The 18472-nt window shown below is 41.7% G+C and overlaps 1 protein-coding gene across 1 annotated transcript in view; it reads right to left on the reverse strand.

Annotated features, from left to right (window-relative positions):
• The window catches only part of SAMD12 (sterile alpha motif domain containing 12), a gene marked incomplete at both ends in the record, with an annotated part of 208411 nt that overhangs the window by 34027 nt on the left and 155912 nt on the right, over positions 1-18472 (reverse strand). The window contains one exon of the mRNA XM_079722161.1: positions 16469-16598. Coding sequence (XP_079578287.1) covers positions 16469-16598 — 130 coding nt within the window. The remainder of the gene's footprint in view (positions 1-16468; positions 16599-18472) is intronic.

Genomic DNA, 18472 nt, shown 5'->3' on the forward strand with positions numbered 1-18472 from the left:
TATAATCTCTGAGATAGTACCAATGTCATTAAGGTAGTTTGGGGTTTGCTAATTTGCCATGAAGGGCTGGGATTCAATCTAGCACTGTTGCACCCAAGTCCAGACATTTGAACGACTGAAATCATAATGCTATATTTGGATTACACTTTGTTACTTGTGAAACACAGGCAAACTAGCACAAAATGTAGCTATGGTGTGACGACACTCTGTATTTCTGCCCTGCTACCCTAAACAGAAGCTTCTCAGATAAAGACTATTCTTTCCACCCTACAAAATAACACCTGTCTCTTGAATTGCAGTGGGTTCAGCAAGCTTCCATGACATGGTGACAATCACTCTTGGCACTGAGTGGAGATCCAGAGACAGCCTGCCAAAACGTCTTTGGGAAGACCTGTCTGAAGGAAACATGGGTCTCCGGATCCTGCAAAATTTTGAGAGTCTATCATTCAAATACATTTAAAGATGGCATTTGGGGGCTTGGTACAGATTCAAAATTGGAATTTTTTTAAAAAGATGGGGCTTCTCCAAGAATGAGACAGGAAGAGAGACTTGATTATCAATGGAATGTAATTATAAGAAGTTGCAGATAGGAAAGGATAGGATGAGTTTCATGAAAAGGAGGCAAATCAGGAAACTGAAGGACTAATCAAAGTATTCTTATCAATGGAAATGAAGAACGGCTTTAAATTCAGGGCTAAGTCTATCAAAGGAAGAAGAAACTCAGTTTAATCCAATCAACACTTATTAAATGTCTATTTTATGCCAGGTACTGGGTTAACACAGCTATAGGTGGTAAGATAAATCAGATGCTCTTTCTACCCTAGAGGAGTTACTGGGCTGGTGGAAGGGAGATGAATGTGTAAGCAAATGATAAGTCTTATAATATTAACAATAATAGCTGTCATTTGTTGTAAAAATATGTAAAGAAAATACATAATGAGAAAAATGAATTCTGCTTGGAAAGGTCCAAGGAATGCAGGAAAGAGAGGAATAATTTGAGTTAGGCCTTGAAAATTACTAAAAGTTCACTAGGTGAATATTGGGACAAGAACGAGAGTGGTCTGCTGCGGTTTTGGAATAGGATGGATACAAGGAATGGCTAAAATGAAGATGAGGAATGATTATGCCAAGCTTAGGAATCTGGGCTTCATCCAGTAGGTTTTATTTATATACAAATATACATATACACATACATACACCTACGTATACACACATATATACATACACACACATTTCATTTTTTCTTAAATGCATGAAGTGACCCGGTTGAGTCTGGTTTAAAATGACAAAAGAATGATTTCCTAGAGAGCTATAAAGTTGGATCACGGGAGATTGCGTAGCAGAAAGATGGAAAACCTAGACCACAGAGATGCGAGTAAGAATTGTGAGGGGATGTAGACAGGATACAGCATGTTTTCAAACTGAAATGCAAAAGTAGAGGCAAAAAGTCTAAACCCAGAAGGGAAAAACAAATGAATAAAATTCTGGTGTGGGAGGAGGAAGGGTAGGTGGGCAGGGAGGAGAGTATGGTTAGGGCACTGGATTTGGCACAGAGATTTTTTTTTCCCTCAGAGACATAAAGGAAACAGTGAAGGAGGGGTAAGAACGCAGATAATATTGCAGAGAGGGATGTTGAGACAATTCATCACTGCTGATCTCTACTCTTCGAGTAATGAGAGGGATGGGGGCTTTGTGGAAAGGGAGTTAGGCATGGAACCACCTTTGGTGACTGGGAAAGGGAAAAAGCTTCAGAATCCACCTGGGCCAACAACTCATACATTGGCGATGTCTCATCCGCACATTTGATTTTTTTCTAAGACTGCTTTGACCTTATCATTTCACTCATCTAGAAAAATGCTTTATCACTGATGGGTGTTGAATGACACTCAAGAGAGGAAAATCGAATTTCCTCAACCTGACACTCAGGCCTTCTCCAATGGAACTCTCGATCTACCCCTCTGATCTATCTCCACCTCCTTCACTGTTCCCTCCTCAGGATTCAGAAACCCAAATGCTTTCAGGCTCAGGCAGGTCTAACACAGCGTAAAAAGAGGCATGGTCTGAGGCAACAGGGAGTGGTGAGGTTCGTGGCTCGGAAGCTGTTATATTTTCTGTTAAAATTCTATCAGGGACTTACCTGGTGGCGCAGTGGTTAAGAATCCACCTGCCAATGCGGGGGACACGGGTTCGAGCCCTGGTCCAGGAAGATCCCACATGCTGCGGAGCAACTACTAAGCCTATGCACTACGCCGTGTGCCACAACTACTGAGGCTGAGTGCCACAACTACTGAAGCCCATGCGTCACAACTACTGAAGCCCACGTGCCTAGAGCCTGTGCTCCGCAACAAAAGAAGCCACCGCAATGAGAAGCCTGTGCACTGCAGTGAAGAGTAACCCTGGCTTGCCACAACTAGAGAAAGATCGCGCGCAGCAATGAAGACCCAATGCAGCCAAAAATAATAAATAAATAAATAATTTAAAAAATTCTATCAGGATCAAACAAAATATGTAAATACAATTTGATATTTCAGGGACTTTCTCTTTTAAAATTGTACATGAATTCAGCCTCCTCCAAGCAGATTTCCTAATAAACCAGACTCATAGATAAGAGTTCCTTCTCAAGTCCTCTTTGGTATTTACCCTAACCTTCCTTTGTGTATCACTCACCTGTACTTGTATGATGCTATCTTTCATAGCACAGAGGTCAAAACATGAGCTTTGGATTCAGATGGCCCTGGAAAAATCCTTGACTTTGCCACTTTTAGCCTGGTATGACATAAGACAAGATACCTAAGTTTTCTGAGTCTCATATTTCTCATTTGTGAAATAGGAATAATATTACCTTATGGGGTTATTGTGAAGACAAAAATATATGCAAAATACTTACTGGAGTGCCTGGCATGAAAACACTCAAATATTTTTAATAATATATGGTTTTCCCTAACATCATGATAATTTTCTTAATTATCAAGAATCAAATCTTCTGAATTCTTTACACTCTGAGTTACTAGAGAAATGTCTTGGGAGTATTTGATGCTAAGTACCTGCTTGGGAGATAAGTTGATATTTATTTGCAATAATTAGACTACTCAAAAAGGCATGGGGTAAAGCAAAATTTTGGTGGGCTGGGGAAATTGAAGTTGATAGTTTTTAGAGCCCTAATTAGAGAACTGAGATACTCTTAAACAGTGAAACAAGAACTACACATACACATGTATATATATGCATATACACACACACATATATACATTTGTATCATTCTTTACCATTTGCAAACTAATTTCTATACTCTGCTTCTTACAAACCTTTGTATGGAGTCCATAGTTATAGATCACCACCAACAACAGTAACTGATACCAACTTTGTAAGGTACGTTATCATAATTTTATTTTAGAGAAAGGGAAACTGAGGCTCAGAGAGGTTAGACTTGGCCAAGGGGACTCATCAGTTACTCATCAGCGGAGGGGACTCCATCACAGGTCTCCATACCCCTGCTTTCTCTAATCTTTCATAACTTTCCAAGATATGAAGCTTGTCAGGAGCAATTAAACACTTAACAGCCACATCACCCTAAAATAAATATGGGAGTTGGAAAACATATTTAGTGGAACTCTGAATGAGGAACATGAGAGTCCACACACAAACGGCCTAGAATGACACTGGCCAAGACCTCTTGAGGACAATAGTATTTCATGCAAACAGTGCCACAGGCTCTTAAATAGAATCAGTCCCGTGTGTGGGCTTCAGTTCCCTCTGTTGATGCACAGCATCACACTCATCACCATAAACAATGCTGTCTGAAGGAGGAGAGTCATCGGTCCACTTAGCAGGTGGCCTCTAAAAGGGCTCATTTCCAATCCCCCAAAAGCACGCAGCAATAGAGGCTCTGCGCATACAGCCTGGGCTCTGTGCGGATGGATGGGAGATCTGACTCGACAGGAAGGGAGTACACAGTATAGTAATTTTCAAACAGGGAATGGGAGTGAAACCAAGGGGAAGGGATCTCCAATTTTACAATCTGATTTCAGCATGTGCTAAAAACACACAAAGTAAAAAGCAAAACACAAGAGGGTAATTAACAAAACCATCAGGAGAAAAGGAATCAAATTGATACAGAAGCTGAAAAGCAAACAGGGACTTCTTAGGACAGGTTGTGCTTCATTGACTTAATTCCTCTGACAGGGTAAAAAGCTCAGGAGCAAAAGAAGCTAGACCTTTGGTCATATTTGATTTAGTATAATGTGACATTCTCATAGGGAACTGGAAATGTGGAATAAAGATGGGGAAGAGAAGGAGAAGCTGGATCTGGTTGCAAGTAAGGAAGTATGAGATCGAATTGGTGGCTATAAAACCTTCACTCTGCTCCTGGAATTGGGAGTGGAAAAACACGCTCACTGAGAGGGAGTCTTGTCCGTTTCAGGCCCCTACTCTGATTACTTCTAAGCCAGGCAACCTGCTGGACTGTCCCTAAGAAATGGGTCTCCTGTTGTCCCATAGCAATGTGACTTAGCTTTTAACAGTTCCTGGTAATCCAAGAACTTGTGTGCCGTTGCACAGCTCAGTTTAGCTCTGGGCCTCTGTTTACTCATGGGAGTAACAGGACACAGGAGGAGGTGCCTTCTAGTCCGACACCATGGAACCAGTGGTGTCTTGCTTTTCTGTCCGACACCATGGAACCAGTGGTGTCTTGCTTTTCTATCTCACTGTGGTGAGCACGGTGCAGAACCCATGGTGGTCCTCATTAAATGCTTCTCACTTACTAAACACAGACCAATAATGAGGATGACAGGTAACGTTTATTGAGCCCTTACAATATACCTGGCACTGTTCTAAGTATGTTTTAACTCCTTTCACCTCCCAAAAGCCTGTGTGGTAGGTCCTGTTGATGTTAAGCGCTCAGCCTGAGTCGCCCACTGAAGTCTGGGCCTCGCATCCTCACCTGTAACAGCTTGCAAGATTGAGAGCTACAATTTGCTAACACTGAATGGTCCCAGACAGTTCTAGGTACTCGACAGGCGGACAGTTCTCAGCAGACCACATAGAAAACCTCCAAGAAACAACTGGCATTATGCAAGATGTCAGGGGTTTTCTAAAGCAGGACTGCTCCAGGGTTACAACTTTGGTAAGGTGATTCCTTCTGGCTGGCACTGGCATTTCTCAGGTCTCAGAAGCCTTTGGTGTGGGTCTGCTATCTGGTGCTGGCCAGGAAAAGGGTATCTTGTAAGTGAGAGAGGCACTGGGATAAGGGTTTAGAAAGCTAGCTCCTGACCCCAACTCCCCATTTCCTGGCCGTGGGACCTAGGCAAGCCTTTTCCTTTAGTCTGTTTCCCACACTATAAAACCTATAAAGGTGATGAGGAGAGGAGGGTCATCCAAGAGAAAACTGGTAACCATAGCAACCCCCCACCTGTGAGAGGAGCCTTGATTATAATAATTCTACAGAGAGCAGTCGGTAGGTGATACAAGGGCAGTATATGAGGTGTATTTAAGTCTATGCTGCTGGTTAAGAAAAGTATATTCCTTCTGTTCTTGTTCTGATCTGTGAAACAATACATAGTTCATTTGGTGACAACTTCCATTCTTATCCTGCCGCATACCAACTCTAATATTAAATAAATGATGTACTTAGAATATCAATAAATGTCTCCAAGAGCAGCAGTTTCCTTAACTAACTTAACAAAGCAGCGCTGATCTGTGATGAAAATGGGAGAAATAAAAACAATGCATGTTTTTCTTAAAGTGAAATGTACTCCATTTTTAAGCCATGAGGGGTTTTTTCTTTTGTTTAAAATTCCTTTGGTTTATAAAAGGAGAGAGTAGTTTTTAATTGAAAAAGTGGTGAGAGTAGTTTTTAATTGAAAAAGCTATTAATGAGTAAAATATAAAAGGGCCAACTGTATGCTATGGCAATGAATATTTTCTGAAATTTAACTCATCTGTGAAATACAAGTATCTTGGATGCACAGGTGTAGGCTCAACAAGCAGAATCTCAATAAGACAAGAGAACTGTTCTTTCGTCAGCAGTACATCTTCCAACAACTGGCTGACTATACCTTTCTTTATAAGAATGTTCTGGTATCTGATTATTCTTCCAGTGAAAAATGCATAAAGTGGATTTTCAAACTCAATCTCATTATATATAACTATATATTATAGATAAATGAATAGAAAACTCTATCTATTCACCTAACTACCTTTAACCTAAATGATCCTATAGCTAGTATGGAAAGATGCAGAATGACATTTTCATTTTTTCCTTTTAAAAACAGTATGTCCATTTTAGAAAATCTGGAAAGCACACAAGCTTCTAAAACCAGCTTTGAGATATAACTTGTTTACAATCAATTTCACAGATTTGAGGTGCCAAATAGATAACTGTGACAAAGATACGAAGCATTTTCATCAGCACAGACAGTTCCGTGGCTCCTCTTTGTATCAATCTCCCTTCTAGAACCCTGCCACACCGCCCCCCCCAGAAGTAACCACTGATCTCACTGCCATCACTGTAAGTTAATTTTGTTGTTTTAGAATTTCTTATGATCGGAATCACGCTGTGTGTGTTCTTTTCTTCCTAACTTCTTTCTCTGAGTACAACGTGACATTCATTCATGTTGTCATATGCAACAGTAGTTGGTTCCTTTGTATTGTTCTGCATTGTTTCTGGTGTGAATATGGCACAGTTTGTTTTACCCATTCTACTCTTGATGGACGTAAGCATTGTTTAAAATTTTTGTCTGAGTAAAGCTCTTTCGGATATGAGCGGACTGGAATTTTTATGAACATATGTTTCCGATTCTCTTTAGTAAATATCTGAGAGCAGAACGGCAGATCATCTAATAAGTGTGTGATTAACTGTGTAAGAAATTTAGTTTCTGCATCTGGTGGCACCATATTCACTCACAACAACAGTGTACAAGAGGTCCAGTTGCTCTACATCTCAGCAACACTTGGTGTTGCCAATCCTTTGAACTTCAGCCATTCTACTGGGTGTAAAGTGATATCTCACTGGGTTGTATCTGCATTTTCCTGATGACTTAATATTGCTGGGCACATTTTCATGTGCTTATTGGCCATTCTTTTACCTTCCTTGTGAAGTGTCCAAATATTCTGTCCACTATTATTGGTCTGTCTCTGTTCCAGCTAAGCAGGTCTTTGGGGTCCTGTATCTCCTGCATATGCCCTACTCTCCAGATTTCAGGGGGGTGATTTGCGTTATGACATCAGCTCTCTGATGGGTCCAAAAAAAAAAAAAAAAACCACTGGTTTTCAGTTTGTCCAGCTTTTTTTTTTTTTTTGGCTGCACCGTGCAGCTTGTGGGATCTTCGTTCCCCAACCAGGGACTGAACCCCTTGGCAGTGAGAGCGTGGAGCCCTAACCAACAGACTATCAGGAAACTCACTGTGTCCAGCTTTTTCTTGTGGTAAGGATCAGAGTGATGACATCCAAGCTCTTTACATATCAGAGCTGAAATCAGAAGCCTTCTGCATCTAATGAGATGATCATATGACTTTCTTCACTTACTCTTAACATGACGAATCACATCGATTTTCAAAAATGGAATCAACTTTACATTCCTATGCACACGTGACCATGATGTAATATCCTTTCTGTCTATTGTGAGATTCAACCTGCTTGTATTTTGTCGAGGTTTGTAGGTTTGTGATCATGAAGGATATGGGTCTGTACCACACCATTCTTTTTTTTTTTTTTTTTTTTTTTGCGACACGCGGGCCTCTCACTATTGTGGCCTCTCCCGTTGCGGAGCACAGGCTCCGGACGCGCAGCCTCAATGGCCATGGCTCACGGGCCCAGCCGCTCCGCGGCATGTGGGATCTTCCCGGACTGGGGCACAAACCCGTGTCCCCTGCATCGGCAGGCAGACTCTCAACCACTGTGCCACCAGGGAAGCCCCGTACCACACCATTCTTGTAATATCTTTGTCAGGTTTTGGTATCAGGGTTAGTCTGGTCTCATAAAAGGAGTTTGGAAGCACTCCCCCTTTCTCTATTTTCTGAAAGAATTTGTGAAAATTTGGTTGCTAATTCTCGACTGTTTTAATTCATTGGAAAAAGCCTTCTGTGCTTGAAGCTTTCTTTATGGGAAGTTCTGATTAAAAGTTTAACTGATTAAGAGATCCACAGCTATTTAAATTGTCTAGCTTTCTTGAGTCAGATATTAAGTTATAGTTTTTAAGGAATTAGTCCATTTCATCTCAGTTGTTAAGCATGTGGGCACAAACCTGTTCATAATATTTTCTGCTCTTTTAATGAATGTAGAAAACTTAGTGATATCCCCAATTTCTCACTTGATGCTGTCTTTTTTTCCCTCATTCAGGCTATCTAGACATTTATCAATTTTTATTGATCTTTTCAAAGAGTCAGTTTTACCTTTGTTAGTTTTCTTTATTGCCTGTATGTTTTCTGTCTTACTGATTTCAGCTCTTTGAGATTAGTATCCTTCCTTCTCTAACTTCTTAAGGTAAAATTTTAATTAATCAATTTCAACTCTTTCTTCTTTCTTTTCTAATACAGGCATTTCATGCTATAATTTTCCTCTAAGTTTTGTAGCTGTACCACACAAACGTCTGAAATATTAATGTTTCTCCTATCATTCAGTTCAAAATATGTTTTAGTTTCTCTTGCGATTTTTTTTTTCCCTCTCCCATCTGGTTACATGGATGTGCACTAAGTTTCTAAATATTTGGGATCTTCTCGATTATCTTGGTAGTGATTTCTAATTTAATTCTGTTTCGGTCAGAGAATGCACCCTGTGCCACTTCAGTTTTTTCAAATTTACTGAGACTGATTTGTGCCCTGGAGTATAGTACATCGTGGTGAATAAAGTCCCCTGAACTGCAAAGTACATACATTCTGAAGCTGTTGGGTACAGTGTTCTGCCTGGCATGTGGTCGTGGTCACATAAATTTTATAAAACAAATGAATTAATTATGATTTAACAAGTAAATGAAATGAATAGGAAGGGATTGGTCAAGGGGCTAAAATGAAGCTACAGTTGACCCTCGAACAATGAGGGGGTTCATCCGCCTGCAGTACTGTCAGCCCTCCGTATCCATGGTTCCCCTGCATCCGCGGATTCAATGAACCATGCAGTCCTATTGCATTTTCCATTGAAAAATATCTGCGTATAAGTGGACCTGTGTATATCAAACCCACTTCGTTCAGAGAGAAAGGAGGTAGCCAGTGCAGCTAGACTGAAGATGAGAGGATGACTGTAACTGAGGAAGCAAATATCCAGAGGATATAGGGGACATCTGGTTAAAGGAGAGGCAGAAAAGGTTGTTTGTAGAAGGGAATAAGAGCATGCTTTCTGAAACAAGAGGCAGGAGAAGACAGATGGGTAGAGGGTAAATAGTTTTAGGGAAATCCCATCAAACAGTGTGTAAGTTTTCAGCATAGCAGAAACCAGACCTTTACTAGCGATGAAGAAAGGAATTGGGAGAAAGCATGTTGGGAGAGCCACTCAACAGGCCGCTGGGATGAAGAAAAGGCTGGAGGAAGGCATCATGGCTCCATGGAGGCCTGGCACGTGAATCTGTATTGGGGGGCAGTCATGAAGGGCTTTCTTCAGCAAAGGTTTCTATAACCCAGGAACCTAAACAGGATCTAGGGGTGGGTTTCAGTAAAACCTCAGCAGAACTTTCTAATCATTAAATTTTTCAACTGTCAACTTCATGGGACAAGTTCTATCACAGGGCTTTTATCCTGGGAGCTACAGGATGGGTTACTTAATCCAGAAGAGGAGGAGTAAGAAAGGCTTTTGGAGGAGGTGGTATCTGAACTAAAGCCCGAAAGGAAGTTGGAATTATCCAGGTAAAAAGGTGGGTTTGAGGATGGTAGAAGAAAGCATGGCATTTGAGAGCCCTGCAGCTCAGAGTAGGAGGGAGTAAGGAAAACCAAGCACTGTAACTGCCACCATCATCCAAAATCTTGGACCAAAACAAACAAACAAAAAACAATAGTTTGCTTTTAAAAATTATGAAATGTTGGGCTTCCCTGGTGGCGCAGTGGTTGAGAGTCCGCCTGCCGATGCAGGGGACACGGTTTCGTGCCCCGGTCTGGGAAGATCCCACATGCCGCGGAGCGGCTGGGCCCGTGAGCCATGGCCGCTGAGCCTGCGCATCCGGAGCCTGTGCTCCGCAACGGGAGAGGCCACAACAGTGAGAGGCCCGCGTACCGCAAAAAAAAAAAAAAAAAAAAGAAAAAAAAATTATGAAAGGCTCATCCCTGGAGGTGTCTGAGCAAAGGCTGTCTGGCCATCTAGCAGGGATGTTGGAAAGGACACGTGGGGAGACATCTGACTGAAGTGGTAGGGGGACACTCGTTCCCCACCCTATTTCTTCATGGAAGAACTTCCCTGACTAACACTCCTGGCCTCTCTCTCCTCCCCTCTGTTTGGTGCCCCTGGAAGCAGGAAACGGGTTTGCCCAGACCAGCCTCATGTTCTGTCCTGTCTTATGACCTGTGTGCCTGATGCAGTCTGCTTTCTCCCAGGCGGTTAGAGGGGCACTTCCCAGCTGTGCCAGTGACTAGAATACCTCACTTAGAGGGAAAATATTCTTAGCAAATCAATTCATCTGAAGATCTAAAGGATATTCTCCAAAAAAGCTTTATCAGGAATGAAGCTGATATTCTGATCTCCATTCGTATTTCCCATTGAAAGGCGTATTTTTAAACTGACCCCATAAAACCTCAGATGACATCTGAAGTCACTTCCAACATTCAGAAATCTATTATCCTGAATCATCAAGACAACCAAATTCAGCATCCTAGGTTTAAGAATGCTGAGGAGTATAGAGGTGATGTTAGTAAGCTTTCTATCAAAGGGTGTTAAAAATGAAGAATAAATGCTGTTATTGGAAAATTAATATGTGGGAAACTCATGCCCTGATGATGTCAAAACTCTACCATGCAGATAGAAAATGCTGCTCGAGATTCAATAAAAAATGTAGAGCAGTTCATACAAAAGAGAAATGTAACAAAACACAAAGATATACAAAAGTAGAACACACTATCCAGAGGGAAAACCAATGAAGACAAGAAAATGTGCAGATGAAGCACTGTGGTAGTTCAACAAGCCCACACTTTATTGGGCTATACTGGGTTCCATGAGGTAGTGTTCTCACAGGTACAGCACATAAAATAATTACTCCACTTCTTTGGACACTTGTTTACTACACACCCCACTGACCTCCATGGGTAATTCTAACTGTGATAAAAGACTAGGAAGACAATAGCAGAAGGGTAAATGTTAGCAAATGCACAGAGCCCACAATCCAAAGGTTTCAAAAAGATAAAGAGGTTTCCCCTTTATTCAATAGCATAAGCGGAACTGCCAGATTTCAGGGTGCTACATCCCAGAGGAATATTTTGAAAAGGGGAAAGAGGTACAAATGGGCAGTGTCTGAAGCACAGAAAGAACCAGAAGTATTCACTGATTTTGTAGGAGACCACTGAGAAATATGATGAGCCAATACTGACCACCTGCAGGGGACATTCACAGGGTAAGTATTTATTCCTGCAGACATCTAAAGGATTCCCACCTGTGTTCCACGAAGCAGGCCATGTGGAAACCTTTTACACATTCAAAATAGCTTCTAAAAATGCACTTTGTATTCTGGGGAGCTCTGAGTGCCTCACCCACGAAGATAAGTCTTTAAAGTTGGGAGGGGAAAGAACCCTTTACAGAGGAAAGGCTTGATGCTGAAGGAAATGAGTTGATTTTAGCAGCCACCACAGGAAGAATACCAGGCACAGCCAGGGGCTGAAACTGCCTCAAACCTGAAAAGATCCTTAACTGTGCATAAAAAAGAATCCGAACATTGCCTGTGAGCTTACACCTGGCCCCAGTAGAGCTTCCTCATCAGCATTCCAAGCCCGGCCTCAGAAAGCTGGGGAAAGAATCTTGCAAGCACAGGAAAATACACAAATTTCTTTCCTTCAACCCAAATCTGATGATTTAAATCTATCTATCCTAATGCCTCTCAGGTGTTCTAACCATCTTATGCCTGTTAAGAGCACTTCTGCAGGGAGTTACCACTAGTAGCATCTCTTCTGATTTAACTCATCTGCCATAAAATAGCAGGTGCCTTCTGGACACAATGAAATTCTCAGAAATTCTAATAGGAAATTTGCACAATGTTTTCAATACTGGTGTGTTAAAACATACCATGAGTTTCCTTAGACTTTGGAGAAACTGGATGGAGGAGGGGGGAGTTTGTTTAGAATTTAATGTATTTTAAACAAAGGCATCAGAAAGATGTTAATGTAGTGGAATTGTTGGTTGAAACCAATTTAAAAAAATGAAACAAATACCAAGGTTAAAGGGTAATTTTCAAAAGAAGTTAAAATCGTGACTCTCATCATATACAAAAATAAACACATGTTTAAGATTTTGTGGAAACTGATAAGATGTTACAACCAACACAAAGGAGAAGCCAAAGAGCAGACATGTGTTCAGATCAGGAGGAATGAAATGAATGTGTAAATGGGAGACAAAACTCACCTTTTCCACAGTGGATTGGGAAGACAACTGAACCTCTGTGGGATGGAATTTACACATCTACAAACAAGAATTATTTTATACTGCTATCACTTACCTACAACTTACAGCGGTGTAGACCAGCTTCGTAGAATGAGAATTAGATAACCCGAAATGATGTGTGCTATTGAGGATGCACAGTTTTCTATGGAGGCACAATTTTTTCTCTACACACATGTTTTATTTATTGCTGTATTCCCCAAACCTGGTACAGGGTAGATGCTCCATAAATACTTGCTAAACGGATGTCTACTATGTATCAGGCATAAAGCTAAACCCTTCACATGCATCATCCCCTTTAACCTTTCCAACAACCCTTTAAGATAAATATTATTCTCAGATCACTGACTTGAAACTAGCTTGTGTGATGCTGCACGGTTATTGCTTGTCAGAGGTCGAGGGGTGGAGAACAGGGGCGGGTGGGAGGAGGAGGATTCGCCTCAGGTCTGTAATCAGAAAGCCCATCTTTTCTTTCTTCCTGATTCTTTTTTCCATTCAATATGTCTTTTTTATTTATCGTCATGGTCCCACGCGCCTCTAAATTAAGGGATTGTTTATATGTTACAGAGATAGAACATGCTTCCCTGATGAGCATGATATTGGAGACCCTTGCTTTAAGACACATAAATGAACAGCAGTACTCAGGAGAATCTAAGCATAAATAAGAGACATATGGACATCTTTATTGCGGCCTCGCAGATAAGCACAGGATACTTACCAGCCCAGATCCCAACCCCCATCCTTAGGTGCTCATTATAATTTTCAGGATAATAAAGATGGATGAATTCATCAGTGTTTAGGTGTGTGGTTTGTTTTCATAGAAAGTGCAGCAGCACTTAGGAAAACAGCAGCAGCTAACATTCACTGCCTGCTTACTGTGACCATGAACTACTTTCACACTCTGAGGCGGGTACTATTATCATCTCCTCTTTACAGGTAAAGAAAGCGGGAGTACACCAAGTCACCTTCACCGAATCACAGAGCTAAGCTGCAAATCTGGGCTTTGACCTGGCACTTGTAACCCCCTCCCGGCCCTCACTCTAAGACACTCTACTGTCTGCATCGGCTGCGGAGGCTCTCTCTGCCATCATGTCTTGATTTTTCACAATCCTCTTTGCCCAGTTTATCAGAGCCTACAAGGGTACTAGGATTCCTGCAGCCGCCAGCATCACAGGGCTGGTAACTGCAGGCTGGCTTCAGTCCTGAAAGCCATCTTCGGACCACTTGGCACCTGTGATCATTTGGGTAGTTTACATTCACCCTTGGAGAGGAACAGGGGACAAGAGTGGTCTTCTGAGGCCTTGAATAGGTGAAGGTCAGAAAGATGTGTGTGTCAAGTGTTAATCTGAAATCATTCTCTCCTAAGTCCCCCAATAATCCCCTGCTTTCTTTTCTTGCCAGAAAACAGGCTGCCCTCAGAATGAAGTAACAGTATGATTTTAGACACCTCCAGATGAGTTTCAACATGAAGAACAGCACGGTGCTAGTATGTAGAAGGTGAAAATACATGATTAACTTAGTGGTTTGTTTATAGCATTTCATTTAATCTTCACAACGACTCTCTGAGATAGGTATTGTTATTATCATCTCCATTTTGGAGATGAAGAAGTGAGGCTGAATAACCTGTCTAGGTTAAGCAGCTTGTCCAAGATCTCAAGAAGGTTGCAATTTACCAATACCAGAGGTGTTTGCGGAGACCAAGTATGCCACCAAAAGCAATGTGACAGCTGTTTGCAACACAAGGCCACTTAGCAGAAAGCTTTAGGAAGTGGTGCCATTTACTCCATAAGCATTGAAGCAGGAGATCTTTATTTCTGAGGGGGGTGTAATGCTCATCCTTTTCAAACCATTATAAACGCTTACCCTTCCCTCGAGGGTATCACAGAATTCTCACCCCTAACAAAAGGTAACACTACTTTCTAATAAGATCATGAAAAAGGTTGTGCCATTACTATCACACAAGCATTAAGAAACAGACATTATCTGATGAAGGTTACCATAATTAGCCAAATGGTTACTAACTGGTTGATAAATTTTAGGGGTGGAATAACTGATCCTGTATGGGATTTTCTTATATCCTTAAGGGAGGGACTAAGAAAAAGAATCTAGACACTTGGAATCTAAGCTAAGTTCTGACACTGCCTTCAGGATTTCATCCAAATGGGCCATTATCTCCAGTTCGGAGGAGAAAAGAAGCACATTACGGACCATTTCTAGGCTTAAGTTAGGAGGATTTCACTCTCTGTTAACTCACTTTGAGCTACACCTGTGTGTTCCTTACATATTTAAACATTACTAACTTGGTCATCAGGAATCTCTGATAATGTAGCTCAGCGTTATTTAAATGTTATTTAGAGACGTCCCTGGTGGTGCAGTGGTTGAGAATCCACCTGCCAGTGCAGGGGACATGGGTTCGATTTCTGGTCCAGGAAGATCCCACATGCCGTGGAGCAACTAAGCCCATCCACCACAACTACTGAGTCTGAGCTCTACAGCCCACGTGCCACAACTACTGAAGCCCATGCACCTAGAGCCGGAGCTCTGCAACAAGAGAAACCACCGCAATGAGAAGCCCGCGCACCACAACTAAGAGTAGCCCCCACTCGATGCAACTGGAGAAAGCCTGTGTGCAGCATCGAAGACCCAATGCAACCAAATAAATAAATAAAAATAAAATAAAATAAAATAAAATGTTACTTAATATTAGAAGCCTTTTTTTTTCCAAATCAAGTTTTCTGTGCAATTTGAATATGTGAAACAGACACACCCACCTCAACCCAAAGCATGTCCCTCTGGCAGCCTCTAGTGCAACCAAGGGCGCCACGGAACGCACTTTGAAAACCACCCATCTAGTCCTGCTCTAAGGAGGTACGATCTGCCCCAGATTTTGAAGCTACAGGGTAAGAACTGAACTGCAAAAATAAATGCTTTCTGTTGGATGTGACCCTTTTCAAAGTGAAAAGGGAGTGAATATAGAGAGGTTAGCATTTCTGAAGATGTAAAGTATGAGTCTGGAAAGGGCTTGGCATCAGGTGTGCTGAGCTACTCAACAGCAAGTCCCTTTCCCACTAGAGGGTCAGTTTTCGCTTAGAAAAAAGAAGAATCTGGACTGGAATCAGATCTTCTCAACACTTTTTCCCACCTTGAAGCACAGTTTTGGTGCACAGAGCATGTTCCTCCATCCTATCTTTCATTATAGGGTTTGCAGAAGAGGAGGGTGGGAGGAATGGTACCCACGATCAAGCAGAATCTCAGGGCAGGTGGGCAGGCGAGGTCTGCAAAAGACCCCCTTACTCTGATGGGCTCCCACCGTGGACCTATCCACTCCCCCTTACCCACTCCATTCTCCAACTGAGAGACACGATCCTACAGGCTTTTTTTACAGTTCATTATGCTGTCATATTTCCTGCTGCCAAGCGCTTCTCAACTTCCACATATAATACTCGAAGCCCCTTGATTTAAAGGGAGTCTTAATTTGTGCTTTGAGGGTATTCATCTCAGGGGCAGTGAGTTAGTATTATTATATTCAGCCCAGAATTTTCCTATTTAGAAACCTTTTCTTCTTAAAACACCTACGGACACTGTAACCAAATTAATTTGAAGGATCTCCTCCCTTTCTTTACTCTTGGACTGCTACACTCTTATTTTCTCTAGGATCCCCCAACCCCTTACCCTGATTACCACATACTTTTAAACTGGACATTCAAAATCCATGGTTCCCTGTAATAACCACTTATGCTTGTTAAGTAGCATGGCATGCCCGGATCTGGAATTTAGCATTCCTTTTAAAGTAAACCCATGCCAGACAATTTCAGCAGGGAGATGCTTTTTCATTTTAAGGGTGTGGGAAAGGCCACTGAGATGGGAAGAGGGAGAGGGAGAGAAATATTTCGGATACTGCATACTTTACCAGTTATGTCATGCTGTTTGAATGACTCACTGTAGATCTGATACTGATTCGGACAATGTTTCTTCAGCCACTTGCAGACATCCTGCTGAGTCCACAGAGCCACCGGTTTTGACAGCTTCACCGTAGCCGACTATAAAGAAGGAAAAGAAGATCTGTTAATGCCAGCCTCATGCCTAGAAGGGCACTGCTGTTAGAAGTCCTATAGTGTGATAAAGGCTACAGGCTGGATTCCCTGAAGATAAATATCTGACTCTCATCTTCCTCTGAGCCTCTGCAGACCTTCTCCATGCCCCTGAAAGCCAGAAAGAAAAGGTCCAGGTGGAGAAGGCCATGAAAACTGCACCTATTCTCAGATTCTCTCTACTGGGAGAAGTCCCCAGGAAGTAGTGTTTTCTGATGATTCCTTTAACAACAAGACAATTAGGTTGCTAAGCAATTGACTAAATTTTAGGGGCGAAACAGCTGCCCCCAAGTGGGCTTTCTCTGTATCCCAAGAAAGTGTCCATTTCTCACTATCCTCTGATATCTCTAGGACCTAGGATAACTGGCCCCAGCAGGTGCTAATAATTATTTTAGGAATGAATGTTACAGGATTTAGATACCTACGTACAAATAGCTCCTGAGAGCTCTGGATTTAGGGTGGTCCTGTAAAGTCTAGGAATTATTTATGCACAGTAGGTAAGGAAAAAGTCAATTCCACCAGCACGTGGGGAATGGTAATAAGATAATGAGTGTAGCTAGACTTCATGTAGAAGCCAACTAGCCAGAGTCATTTATTGCTCACTGGATCTTTCAGGGAGGCTTATGAAACAAAACGGAACACAGGGGCTTCCCTGGTGGCGCAGTGGTTGAGAGTCCGCCTGCCGATGCAGGGGACACGGGTTTGTGTCCCGGTCCGGGAAGATCCCACATGCTGCAGAGAGGCTGGGCCCATGAGCCATGGCCACTGAGCCTGTGCATCCGGAGCCTGTGCTCCGCAATGGGAGAGGCCACAACAGTGAGAGGCCCGCATACCGCAAAAAAAAAAAAAAACAAAAAAACACAAAAAACAAAACAAAACAAAAAAATGGAACACAGAGGTGCCAAGGACCCAGCCTTTGACCAATGGCAGGTTAGAAATACATTCATTCATCAACAAGCATCAACTGTGCTAGATGCTGGTCTGCCTCATAGATCCCAGGGACTTGGCTGAGGCTAAGTGAAAGCTTAACTAACTAGCTATAATCTTTATCATTCTGGATCAGTGTTTGCATTCTGGATCAGGATTTTAATACAAGTAAGTTCTCTAAAGGATGTAGGACAGTACACAGACCTGGCCTTAAATATCACTGACCTCACTAGGGATCATTCTCTTTCACTTCTCTTTCAATCTCTCAGATTATGTGAAGGGGAGAGCCTTGATTTTGTATGAGTGTGATTTAACATCTTCCTAACACCTGCTAACATGATCTTTGACAAAGAGAGGGCTTCCTTCAGCCTCGGAACTGTCATTGGAAAGCAGAATTTTCATCTAGCATATAATAACTGCTGTGTTTTACTTTTTTTATAATTAAGGTTACCTTTATTTTATGACAAATAAATTATGGCAAAAATACATTCTATTTTCTGTAGTAATACCTAGATTGCTTTTAAAACAAATTTGAGTTAATAAAAACCTGGGTCATTATTTACAACTGCCAAGATACAGAAGCAACTTAAATGTCCATTGATAGATGAATCGATAAAGAAGGGGTGTGTGTGTGTGTGTGTGTGTGTGTGTGTGTGTGTGTATAATGAAATACTACTCATCCATAAAAAAGAATGAAATTCTGCCATTTGCAGCAACATGGATAGACTTTGAGGGTGTTATGCTAAGTGAAATAAGTCAGAGAAAGACAAATACTGTATGATATCACTTACATGTGGAATCTAAAAAATACAACAAACTAGTGACTATAACAACAAAGAAGCAGACTTGCAGATATACAGAACAGGCTAGTGGTTACCAGTGGGGAGACGGAAGAG

Source organism: Hyperoodon ampullatus (assembly GCF_949752795.1).
Source record: "Hyperoodon ampullatus genome assembly, chromosome: 17".
Taxonomy (NCBI): Eukaryota; Metazoa; Chordata; class Mammalia; order Artiodactyla; family Ziphiidae; genus Hyperoodon; species Hyperoodon ampullatus.